Source organism: Phragmites australis, chromosome 9 (genome assembly GCF_958298935.1).
Source record: "Phragmites australis chromosome 9, lpPhrAust1.1, whole genome shotgun sequence".
Taxonomy (NCBI): domain Eukaryota; kingdom Viridiplantae; phylum Streptophyta; class Magnoliopsida; order Poales; family Poaceae; genus Phragmites; species Phragmites australis.
Window position 1 is genome coordinate 1,122,399 of NC_084929.1, and position 12,086 is coordinate 1,134,484.

The following is a 12,086-nucleotide window of genomic DNA, read 5'->3' on the forward strand; positions in this document are numbered from 1 at the left end:
CTAAGTCCCGGGAGAGGGTGCTTGAGGCCATGAACAGTGGTCCCCGAGTACCCGAGTTCCCCGATGACCCGAAAAGACCAAATGCCGGGAAGAGAGTGCTCGGGACCGTGAACAGTGGCCCCCGAGCACTCAAGTCCCCTGACGACTAGAAAAACCAAGTACCGGAAAGAGGGTGCTCGGGGCTGCGAACAGTGGCCCCCGAGCACCCAAGTACCCTGAGGACCCAAGAAAATTAGTTCCGGGAGAGAGTGCTCGGGGCCGTAAACAGTGGCTCCCGAGCACTTGGTTCCCCGAGGACCAAGAAAGGGCATATCCGGGAGAGAGTGCTCGGGGCTGTGAACAGTGACCCTCGAGCACTCGATTCCCCGACGGCCTAAAAAGTCCTTCACCGGTGGCCCCCACAGAGGTCCAGCGGTGAGGTGTCAACTGGTGAGAGGCCCGATGCCGCATTTAAGAGGGCGCGTGGCCTGTCACTTCCAACTGCTCCTGCGACGCTTGTTGTCAGACCTTGCCACGGTCTGGCAGGGAGGCGTGGGGACATTTAATGCACGGGTCCCATCGCGGGACATCCGGCGTGCCTCGGGATAACATCATGAAGCCCGAGGCGCCCCGCCTGCCGCCCTGCTGTGTCAGGTATACAAGACCGAGTGGGCACGCCGGGCTGTTCAGTGGCTGCCCGGTGGGCCCTCTCCGCGGCGCCCGTTGCAAAATGGCATGATGACGAACAAGACCGGACAGGGACGCATTTTCAACCCTCCTCGTCACTTCGCACAGCAGCCCATGATGGTTGCTTTCCATTTATGGCGCCTTGGAACTCGCACCCTCCCTTTCTGGGCACGTTACCGCCCCGGCGAGTATTTAAGGCGGGGCGGGCTCCCCGGAGAAGAAGTCCGGTTGGCACGGAGCAACCATCAGGACAAGTTGAAGCATAGAAACTCAGATCACTGAAGAACAAGGAGCCCGAAGCTCTAGGCTAGACAAATATTCTTGTAACCAGCAACATCTCTGAGAGACATTCTCAGAGCATTTATAGCATACACACAGGAGTAGAGTGTTACACTCCGTGCGGCCCGAACCTGTCTAAAAACCTCCTGACCATTTACTGCATTCTGCATCCGATCCTTTCATCCCATCTGCATCATATTTACGCCCATTTATTTCACCTGAAAAACAGATTCAAAATCATCCCCCGGCCGAATCTCAAAGGGGGTCCCTCCGGATCCCTGCTTGAGGAGTTCACCCTTTGACAACTGCCTAAACCGTCGTTTCTTTTAGAGTTAGCAACTTCTTTGCGAAGTGAGTGGCCGAAATGCTATGGTTGGTTAGGATTCGCATTAGGGGTAACAATGACTTTCTTCTGGGTCGAGCACTTTTCTTGGGCTGGGCCATCACGCATGCTTCATGCCTCTTTTTGAGGAGTTAAGTCATGGGCTAGCGGACGATATTTTCCTTGCGCACGCACTATTTTGGTCTGGTCAGAGGGCATTAAGGTTAATTGCAATGCGCTGAGCTCGGGTCAGCCAACAATGTTATGGACTAAGCCGCGAGTGCGATTTTGGGCTGAAATTTTAGATTGTCGGCCCAAACAGTATGTACTGGTGGAAATTTAACAGCTCTTGTGGGGCATAATACAGATTGGTTTTATATAGTTACTTTTCAACTTTAATTATTTTTGCTTTTATTTACTACTTATAAATTAAGATTCTATGATAAATTCATTTATTTTCTGAGTATTATTTATCTCTCATTAAAATGGAACCAACAAGAAGTTAATATTAATTTGGAAATGTATGTAATTTAATTTTTAATGGCCATAGTCATATTCTGACCAACATTGATTATAATTATGCTTCATTAATTTAATTCCCACCTAGTTAAATAATTTTGGTTCTTTTCGTTTCTACTCAACAGTGATGCAAATTTAAATTGTCATTAGCATGTTATTCATCAAGCTAAAATAGGGTTAATTTTCATGCGAGATATCATTTCTAAGTCGCATCACTGATTACTAATTAAATTCCATTAGTTAAGTTACAACAGTGAAACCTTCGACTGTCTCTGGGTTTTTAAATGTTATTCAGAAGTTGATGGGACTAACTTTCGCTCATGACAAAAGCAAATCCTAATTGTCTTTGGAGTGATGGATCTCGATTATGCTATACTAGAGACGACTCCTGTTGAGCCTGCTTTTGATGCCACGAACCTTGCTAAGCAAAAGGAGGAACTATGAGGTAACTAAGGGAAAATACGATCTAACCGCATGTCCCTCATGATAATAAAAATCACCAATATTATTGGGATCAGGGAAGTGATTCCTAATTCCTAGTGCACTATGACATACTTGGCATCAATAGAGGAGCAGTTTAGAGGCTCCTCAAAGTTTATATCAGTACTCTTATCATGAAGATGTTGATGACCAAATATAAAGACACTAGTTGTATCAGAGAACATATCATGATGATCAACAACATGACCACTAAACTTAAGGGCATGGACATGGAGATCTTAGAGGGTTTTCTAGTCCACTTCATAATGACTTCACTTACTTATGAGTTTGGACCCTTCAAGAGTAACTATAACATTCAGAAGCATAAGTGGACTCCCCTTGTACGTTTAGGAGGAGGAAAGGCTTAAAGCTGAAATGGATGATTATGCACACCACATTAGCTCAAGTTTAGGGATGAGAAAGTTTGAGGGAGAATTTAAGGCTAAAAAAAGGTTGATAAGTTAGGGCCTAAGGAGCCCAAGCCACCTTCATCACCTAATTAATGGCCTAGTATGTCACTTCTGCAAAAAGGATGGGCATGTGATGAAGAATTGCGAGGACTTTAAGGAAGAATGTCTTGGTAAGAAGGGGGAGAAAAGTCTTAGAGTTGCAAGTGGAATGGTGGCTTATGTTAAAGCTGTTCGGATTTTTCCATTAGCACTAAAGAGCGGCTTCATCCTCCATCTTAATAATGTCTTTTGTGTTCTTAGCATGAAGAAGAACTTTATTTCTGTTTCTTTATTAAATGATGATGGATTAGAATGTAACTTTGGAAACTATAAATATGTTATTAAGTTTAATTCCAATAATGTTGGTCTTGTGATTAGACAAGACAAACTCTATATGCTTTTTTGAATGAGTTCTCTGAATCCATGAATATGTGCAATGTCCGACTTAGAAAAAGGAGGGTGGACAACTTCATACACATTAAGACCAGTGGGAGCAAATTTATCATTCTAGGACATAGAGTGACAGATAGCATTTCTTAATTAATGTCACTAACATTATACTACGATAATAAAGCCACAAAATCTCTTTCGAGTAATAACAAGTCTAGTGGTGCTGTCAAATACATTGATATTAAGTATCTTATTGTGAAAGATAGAATCCATGATCAAACAATTGATATTCAGCATATAAGCACTAAGTATATGATTGTTGATCCCTTTACTAAAGGCTTGCCGCCCAATCTCTCTCGAGAACATATTGTCGGCATGGTTCTAATGAAAAGCCTATAACTGTAGAAGGTATGATAAGAATACAAGATCTCAAAACTTGATTCTAGAATAAAGAAGCTTGTTCTTTCCCTTACTAAGCACATAATGATTAATGAAAGACAAACCATAAGGAGGACCATAAAAAGGTAGTATGACAACTCCTGTTAAGACCGCTTTTGATGCCACAGATCTCACTAAGCAAAAGGGGGATCTATGAGGCAACTAAGAAAAATGTGAGCATTCTAACCGCATGTCATGATAATGAAAAGTGCCATTATTGTTGTGATTAGGAAGCGATTCCCGATCCCGAGTGAGCTAAGACATACTTGGCCTCAATAGAGTTGCAATTTAGAGGCTCCTCAAAGTTTAAGCCAGTACTCTTATCAAGGGTCTAATGGAAAGTCTATAACTTTAGAAGGTATGATAAGGATACGATATCTCAAAACTTGATTCTAGAATAAAGAAGCTTGTTCTTTCCCTTACTAAGCGCATAATGATTAATGAAAGACAAACCACGATGAGGATCATAACAGGTAGTATGACTGCATGCATATGCAAACTCTCAGATACTGAAAATAATAACTCATATCGGGATGGAGTATTATGCTATAGATAATGGGATTTCAGTGATAATTAGAGAATCATTGTAACTACATTATCTTGGTATGGTGCCTATGTTGAGTATGGAATAATTATGTTGGCTATTCGATCAAGTGGGACAACGTTAGACATAAAAGTGATCGATGAAAATACCTTGTCCCTGATTTAATACACATCATAAGTTAATTATGTAATTAAGCTATGGTTAAGAGCTAACGATTGAGGTTCCTCCAGAAGCTCCATGGTGATCCTTAGATGAGGCTGCCTAAGACAATATATATATTTACTAATTGGAGGCTCCTCTAGAAACTCCACGTGAATCCTTAGATAAGGCAAGTTAAGAAAAAAAAGATATCCTAGAAAATTCTAAAAAATACAAAACATCTGGCCTTGATTTAAGTACTTAACAAATCATGGCCGATAGATCTTCATCTTACTAGACTTTGTAATATGCAATTGTGTGCGATATGGAGACATGCATCAACAATGATACAAGGAATCATGTCAAAATATGCAGAGTACGTGCAAATGGAGCATGAATTCAAAGCCCAGAAAATGAAAGGGAAAGCATCCAGCCATAACCCTTTTATGACACATCGATCACATGCTGCCACAGATGCACATGCATGAATGTCTGTACTCTGCATGGACACGATCAAGAGTGCTCAACCAAAACAAGCTGGCTAGCTAGGTTTATTAGCCTCCAGTCCATGGTAATACCAATAACCGTTCATGGCAAATCCACACATTAATCCCGCAATTAAACTAATTCACAGCGCATAGCCCGCATTAATTCCGGAATTATACTATATCTTTATCACCCGGCCCAATTCCAGTAACAATCGCGTGATTACTTGACAAATGAATTCCTCCATCACTCCATGGATTTTGTCAAACTAATCAACACAGCTGCAATCGCGTGATTACTTGACAAATCTCTCATTTTTTACGGCTTGCATGCATTGCACCCAGGCGAGGCGAGACCCTATAAAAACCCATGCAAAGCTGCCACCAGAGACTCGCAACACAAGCCAAAGGAGAGAGTGGTAGTAGCGCTAGAAGTAGTAGGCTTTAGCCAATTGCTATGGTCGGGCACAAGAATGTCGCCGTGGCGCTGTTGGCTCTACTTCTCTTGCCGCTGATGCTCTCATCCACTGCGTCAGCGCGCCGGTCACCACCATCGGCCACGGGCAAAGATGATTTCTTGATGTTGAGGAAGGTTTTCACTGGGTCAGATTTCATCACCAGTGACCCGTCGCCTTCTTCTCCATCGGCCACAGACACTGACGACTTCTCGGTGCTGAGGAAGGTTCCCACTGGGCCAGATCCCATCACCAGCGACCCGCCACCGCCTCCATCATCCATGAGCACAGACGATTTCGCAATGTTGAGGAAGGTTCCCACTGGGCCAGACCCCATCATCAGCGACCCGCCACCACCTCCTCCATCGACCACGAGCACGGATGACTTCTCAGTGCTGAGGAAGGTTCCCACTGGGCCAAACCCCATCACCAGCGACCCGCCACCGCCGCCTCCATCGGCCACAAGCACGGACAACTTCTCGGTGTTGAGGAAGGTTCCCACTGGGCCAGACCCCATCACCAGCGACCCGCCGCCTCCTCCTCCATCGGCCACGAGCACAAATGACTTCTTGGTGCTGAGAAAGGTTCCCACTGGACCAGACCCCATCACCAGCGACCCACCGCCGCCGCCTCCATCGGGCACGAGCACTTGATTCCTGGCACTATGGACGACGGACTCCTTGCGTAGCTAACATGATAAAAATCTTATATACCTTTCATTTGGATTTGGACCTCATCTCTTAAGAATGAAAGGCTGCAAACCCGTTTGGGTTGAGCAAGACTACATATTACTATAAGCTTCATGTGGCTCCATTCGTATTGGGTTTTAAATTCTTATTCCAAATCTGGTCCAAGACGGATCCCCTGATCATACATATTACATATTTTCTTAGAGTAATAAAAGGGTAAAACATGTGTTTGTCACAAGTTTCAAATTTCCAGTATGTTGAGACGAATGTACAAACAAAAGCATTTTCTATTTTTTTGGTTTGATATGGTGCATTCAGCACGAAACATCAACGCATTCCGCTGCAGAAGAAAAAAAAGATTAAGCAAAACCTTCAGTAGTGGTAAATCTTCATAATGGGCTAATAATAATGAAATCACTACAATTTTTTCAGTGCGCAAACATTACTGATTCGGAGCTATGGTATAACCGGGCGGTTGGAAATGAGTAGGCTGGACCTTTTTAGGCCGAAAATTAGCTGCCATATGTTCGTTTGCCATGGCTGCAACTAGGCTGATCTTGCTCCTTTTGCTTTTGGTCACAGGTCTCAACACTAGAAGTCCGTAAACATTTTCTTTTGTGAAAGAAAGATCCCTCTCCTCTCATCAGCAGTTTCTTTAATTAATTTTCTCCCCTTTATGTGCAATTGAATTTCGACATGGTTCAAGCAACATGCATCCAGTTAAATGAAATCCAATGTTTCGGAGACTGTACATACCGTACGAAATCCAATGTTTTCCAGATTGTACGATATCACACCTTTATTTTAGATTTACACATAACACATGCAACAATTAATTGTCTTAGAAGCCCTTAAGAAATAACAACATGACACACTATGCATTAAAGGAGTTGTTTCTATACATCAATTTAATGATCTCCTTTTGACGTGGTAGTCTTGATATAACAATATGATATAATGTATTAGAGTAGCTTAAGAGCACTAGTTAGAGTTAGTTTTGAAGATCGAAAGAAGTTGAAAATGAGAAATAAAAAACAATGGGAATAGTCCCTGCCAGGCTACAACAGGCTTCTGCTAATTGGAACACTGGCACATGTACTCTAAAATTGATAGTATTCTCTCCAGTTATAAATATTTCATGTTTTGGACAAGATTCAATCAAACTTATGAAACTATGACTATCAATAGCTTTTAAAATATTTAGTTTGGAAACAAGAAAATTATATACATAGATTAGTCTTGAAAAATACTTTAATATGATATGGAAGGGTGATTTGTTATTATATATAGGCGTAGAGCAAGGAGATCTGCTGCTGATACAGCTACATGAGGTAAGTTTAGGAAAAATAGTTTCCTTAGTTGTTACTTCTATAATTAGCTTAATGGCTTCCTTAGTTTTCCTTCCCATAAATAATATAAGAGCCTATATAAAGGCAGCGAAATTGAGTTATAGAATCAAACAAGAACTACTTAGAAAACAAATCAAATTGGAGTTGATCAGAGCCACCGAACATAACAGTTCTATTCATATGGGCAATTGCTCTTCTACCTTGTTTATTCCCTGTTCATGATCATATATCTGAGGCCATAACCGAGCGGTTGGAAATGAGTAGGCTGGGCCTGTCTTGCTCCATTTGCTTTTGGGTCTCAAGCCTAGAAGTCCGTAAACATTTTTGGGAATGCGCTGAATTCGGACAAGGCCTTCATTTTCTTTTGTGAAAGAAAGATCCTCATCCCAAACGCACATCTAAGGCTGGTCATAATAAACTCTTTGACGAATGATTAATGCATCTCGAACTAATTGAAGGAAGAAGTCAGTAAGGAGATTACAATATGCTGTCGAATGCATCCAGCATAAAGTATTCCGGTCAAATGTGAAAAACGTTTAAATTCTTACAAGTCTAATAAATCTACCAAGTTATTTATTACAGACTGCAGGAGAAAGTTTTAAAGCAGGAACCAATTCTAAAAGTTTTATGTGTAAGCACTAAGAATAACTTTACACTAATAAAGATTCATATTTTTTGTAAGATTGATTGAATCTCTTTGTGTTATTTTTTGTCTTGCCTAAACTGAACGTCTGGCATCCGTAAGATAGGTACACCAGCGGTAAGCCATAATCCGGGTATCTCTACCTATCGCGCACACCCAAATAAGTCTGGACAAGGGCACACAAGAATTGACTTCAGGAAACAAGGGTTTCTACGACCAAAGGGGAAATTTGAGTGTTCAATTCCTTTCTCTTACCCCTGCCGGCTAATTCATAATGGTTGATTGATAGTCTTTTATCTTATTATCTTGATTGCCTATCTGAGTTTTCTTCCTAGATAACCCGTCAGGGGCTAGATGAATAAAAAATACCATAGAGCTAATGATAACATATTTTACGAGTGCCAAAGCGACTACCTTTGTATGGAGACGATGTTCTAAGTTGCGACCTCGTGGGATGTGACAAAGGTTCCTTATCACGTCCTCGAGTGCCCGGGGGCTACGACGCCTCACAATCATGTCGGACCTAAGGCTGACCCCATTAAACTCCCCGAATAGTAACGAAGTCATCCTACCATAGTCGAAGGAGGAAGCGAGTAATACTATGCATGATAGGTTGTCGGTATATTCTCGGTATCGAGTTCCTAAGAAGTCCCACCGATTTCATTTACATTCTTTTTGTTTTACTAACAAAAGAATAAGTTTCTATTTCCAAGCATAGGTCACAGAAGAAAGCCTAAGCAGATTTGATGATTCTAACTAGCCACTGCGGCGGTTTTGAGTACTACTCGGAGCTATCACCTTTTGTGCCGGGGTCCCATCACATTTTCTGTTTGGGATTGCTTCCAGCGCATGTGGGGGTTGTTGGTACAAAATAACAGGAGAGCTGGCGCACTATACCAACAAATGCGCTCAGTTTCTAAACGTCATCATGATCTTTTATCAGAAAAGGAGTGTAACAAAAATGGCCCTATATTAGACTATGATTGTGATTTTGGTGATTAATGACAATATAGTTAATAAGACTAACATGTTTATCAAGTATATGTTTTAGTAGGTCTCATGGATGCAATACATGAAGAAGCCACCGTAGTCGAACTCAAGATTGGTTGAATTGGATGAGTTCTGGACGAAATGACTACACCGGATGATCCGATGTTCAGGGATTGAACTCACCGGTGTATTCTGTCCAGAGGCATAGTGAAGGCTGATGAATTTAATCGATAGTCCGGTGCTCTGTGTGTTGAACTCACCAGAGTATTTATGCAGCAGAGTTACCTCGGGGCAAAAAGATTTGAAGGCACCGGATAGTCCGGTGATGAAGGGTATAAAGCACTGGATATTTCTTGCAGAGGTGATTCCAAGTGCTAAAGAATGAAGATCAACTCACCGGATAGTCTAGCGATCACAAAGATAGTTGCACCAGAGTAGTTCCAGGGAAAAAGAAGAGAAGATTTATCTCACTGGATGGTCCGGTGTGAATGGAATGAACTCCAGATGCATTTTACACAGAGAGTCTGTAAAGACTCGGATGACTCAAGATAACTTACCGGAAGGTCCAATGATGGATTTGAAGGTACACCAAAGTGTCCAGTGTTCACAGAGGCTTTGAGTGGAAGTCTAATGGCTAGTTTCTAAAGATGTACTCATCGGATGATCCGAATTTAGTACTTCTATTCTCACCAAATCATCCGGTGTTAATAGTTTTTCTAAGCCGTTGTGTTAATGGCTAGTATGCGAGTTTGGGCTATAAATACCCCTCCACTCAATCATTTGAAGCTGTGATTGTCCAAAGAAACTCATATACACTTGAGAAGATATCCAAGCCACCAAAATGCTTAAAGTGATCATCCAAGGCAATTAAGCATAATAATTAGAGAGTGATTAGTGCTTATAGACCTAAAGAGAGTGTTGCTAGGTGATAGCTGCCTAGAGAGTGGATCAATGAGTGATGCTAACTTGTACCAAGTGGTACGCTGGCACCTTAAAGTCTTGGTGACTCATCGACAAGCTTGTTGACCCTCTGACTTGGTATAGAACAGCTGCAAGATATGTGTACGGGAACACGGAGACCCTTGCCTTGGTGGCTCAAGTTTCGAAGTGATCACGGCAGCAAGTGACCAGAAGAGAGGTTAGTGGTGAGGCCTTACCTTGGTGGCTTGGTGACTCATACGGCTTAAGGCCTTGGTGGCTCAAGAGCCGTTACCCGGTACCGACCGAGAGCGTATCCTTTGTGGAGCTCCAACGTGGACTAGGGGTGGCTTATGTGCCACCGATATCACGGGATAAAGATTGCTTGTGCCGAGTTTGTCTCTATACCTTATTTATATTTTTTCATTTACAAACTTAAAATTTACCTTGCTAGAGTAGGTTACAATCCTCTTGAGTGTTAGAGCAGACACACTAGATAAACCTATAGCATATTTAGATACAAATTGAGATATGTTTATCTTGTCAAGTTTTTGAAGTCATTAGTTTTTAAGTGTCTTAATTCACCCCTCCTCTTAGGACGTCACCATTCCTCACAAGGAGGAAATAATCTGTTCATCACCATGTAAAAACTTCCACTGCGATGGTCCAACTTCCAAACCCGAACAACGACCAATCTTTTCCATCGTGTCCTTTTGCAAGGATGGGGTGATATTTTTGGGCTGATCAGAAAACCTACTTAGATGTAATACCTTCTTGAGGATTCGCTTGAGAGCTCGAATGAGTTCAGAACCCAGAGAAACCGGTTAGATGCTTCACCCTAATCAGGAACCCGAGTCTTACTCGACGACATGGTCAAACAAAAAGCTTATCTCTGGCCATGTACTTAATCTGTCGATGCCTCATTTCACATAATGATGGGGGACTTGAAGATGAATATAGGATAATTATCATATCCAGGCATACCAGGGTTTCCTGTAATTCTCGAGGCATATCTCTATCCCTAGGAAGGGGATCCTTGGATGAAAAGAAACTACACGTAGGTACCAAAGGCATCTCATAACCGGGAAAGTTTATCCCAAAGAACAAGGAGGAGTCTAAAGGACATACGACACCCTCATATATATATAGAGCTAGGGGAGCCCGGCAGAGAACAAGTCATGACACGCATAAATAGAGAGGAACGAATCGTCTCAAGCGATACGAGTTCCACAAGCCCATAAAAGCCAACATAAGTCAAGGAAGAAGTCACTCAACAGGTTTAGATCTATCTAGGCTAGCTACACCCCCCTTGTAACAGACTTAGATCAATACAAGACAAACATGGCATAGGGTTATTATTCTCAGGGATGCACCAACTTGTCCAAAAATCTTTGTGTGTTTGCCTTGTGATTTGTCTACTCAAAGTATCCCCATATTCTTCAACAATTTTATTAGATCAGCGATTTACGAATCGTTGACATAGTCCTTGGTCGAAGTTTGGGTTCTCCAGTTCCTTCGCGAATTCCTCCGGTTCTGCAAACGCGATTATGATTAACGATGACATATGCTAGAGTAGAATAAAAAAAACACCAAATAGAAAACCAAATGAGGCACAATGGATATCAGACAATGATAAAAATAAATATATCAAATATAGATAAATTAGAATCACCGTAATCAGAGTCAGAATAGAGAAGTTACGACTCCCGGAAGATTTAATCAAAAAATAAATTGAGAAATTACAAAATAGCATTATTCATGGGTAGGACCCACATGTGGGTCCCACTAAACAGTACTGGTGAGCCCATTGAACAGTACCCAGATGGGGCCACTATACAGTGCTCGAGTAGGTTGGATCTGGGCTTGGGCCTGGATCAGGTTGCACAGCAGGTGTCGTACTGGGGTTGGGCCACTTGGCTTCTCGGGATATTGAAATCTGGGCCAACCCACACGGACGCGACCTTTGGCCGTTGGGCTGGTCAGCAGGCCAGTTGCTCACGGGCTGAGCCATGGCCTGCTCGGCTGGCCCATGCCAGCAAGGCCAAATCCCAGCCACGCGCAAGCGCGGGCTCACCGGTGGAGCATAATAGTGGTTGAGGGGAACAGGGATGATGGTGAGGAATCACGGAGGCGTGTCACTAAAGGCTTGCCAAAATAGCACTCCCGATAGGGTTTCATGACAATGAAAGGGGGCTAGGCCTCTACTTGCTACGAGGAATCCGCTTTGGGGCTTATCGATGGTAGGTGGTGACCAGAGCAATGTCAGATGGCAGCCAGAGCTGGTAAAGGCGGTGGCAGTAGAACTGGGCAGCACCTCGTTGCTACTTGTGCC

General features: G+C 42.6%; 1 protein-coding gene across 1 annotated transcript; it reads right to left on the reverse strand.

The window, feature by feature from the left end:
* Positions 1-5,154: 5,154 nt before the first annotated feature.
* On the reverse strand, positions 5,155-5,772 carry LOC133929593 (uncharacterized). Its single transcript, XM_062376395.1, has one exon. It carries the CDS (start codon positions 5,770-5,772, stop codon positions 5,155-5,157), a length of 618 nt encoding a protein of 205 aa, XP_062232379.1.
* Positions 5,773-12,086: the final 6,314 nt, after the last annotated feature.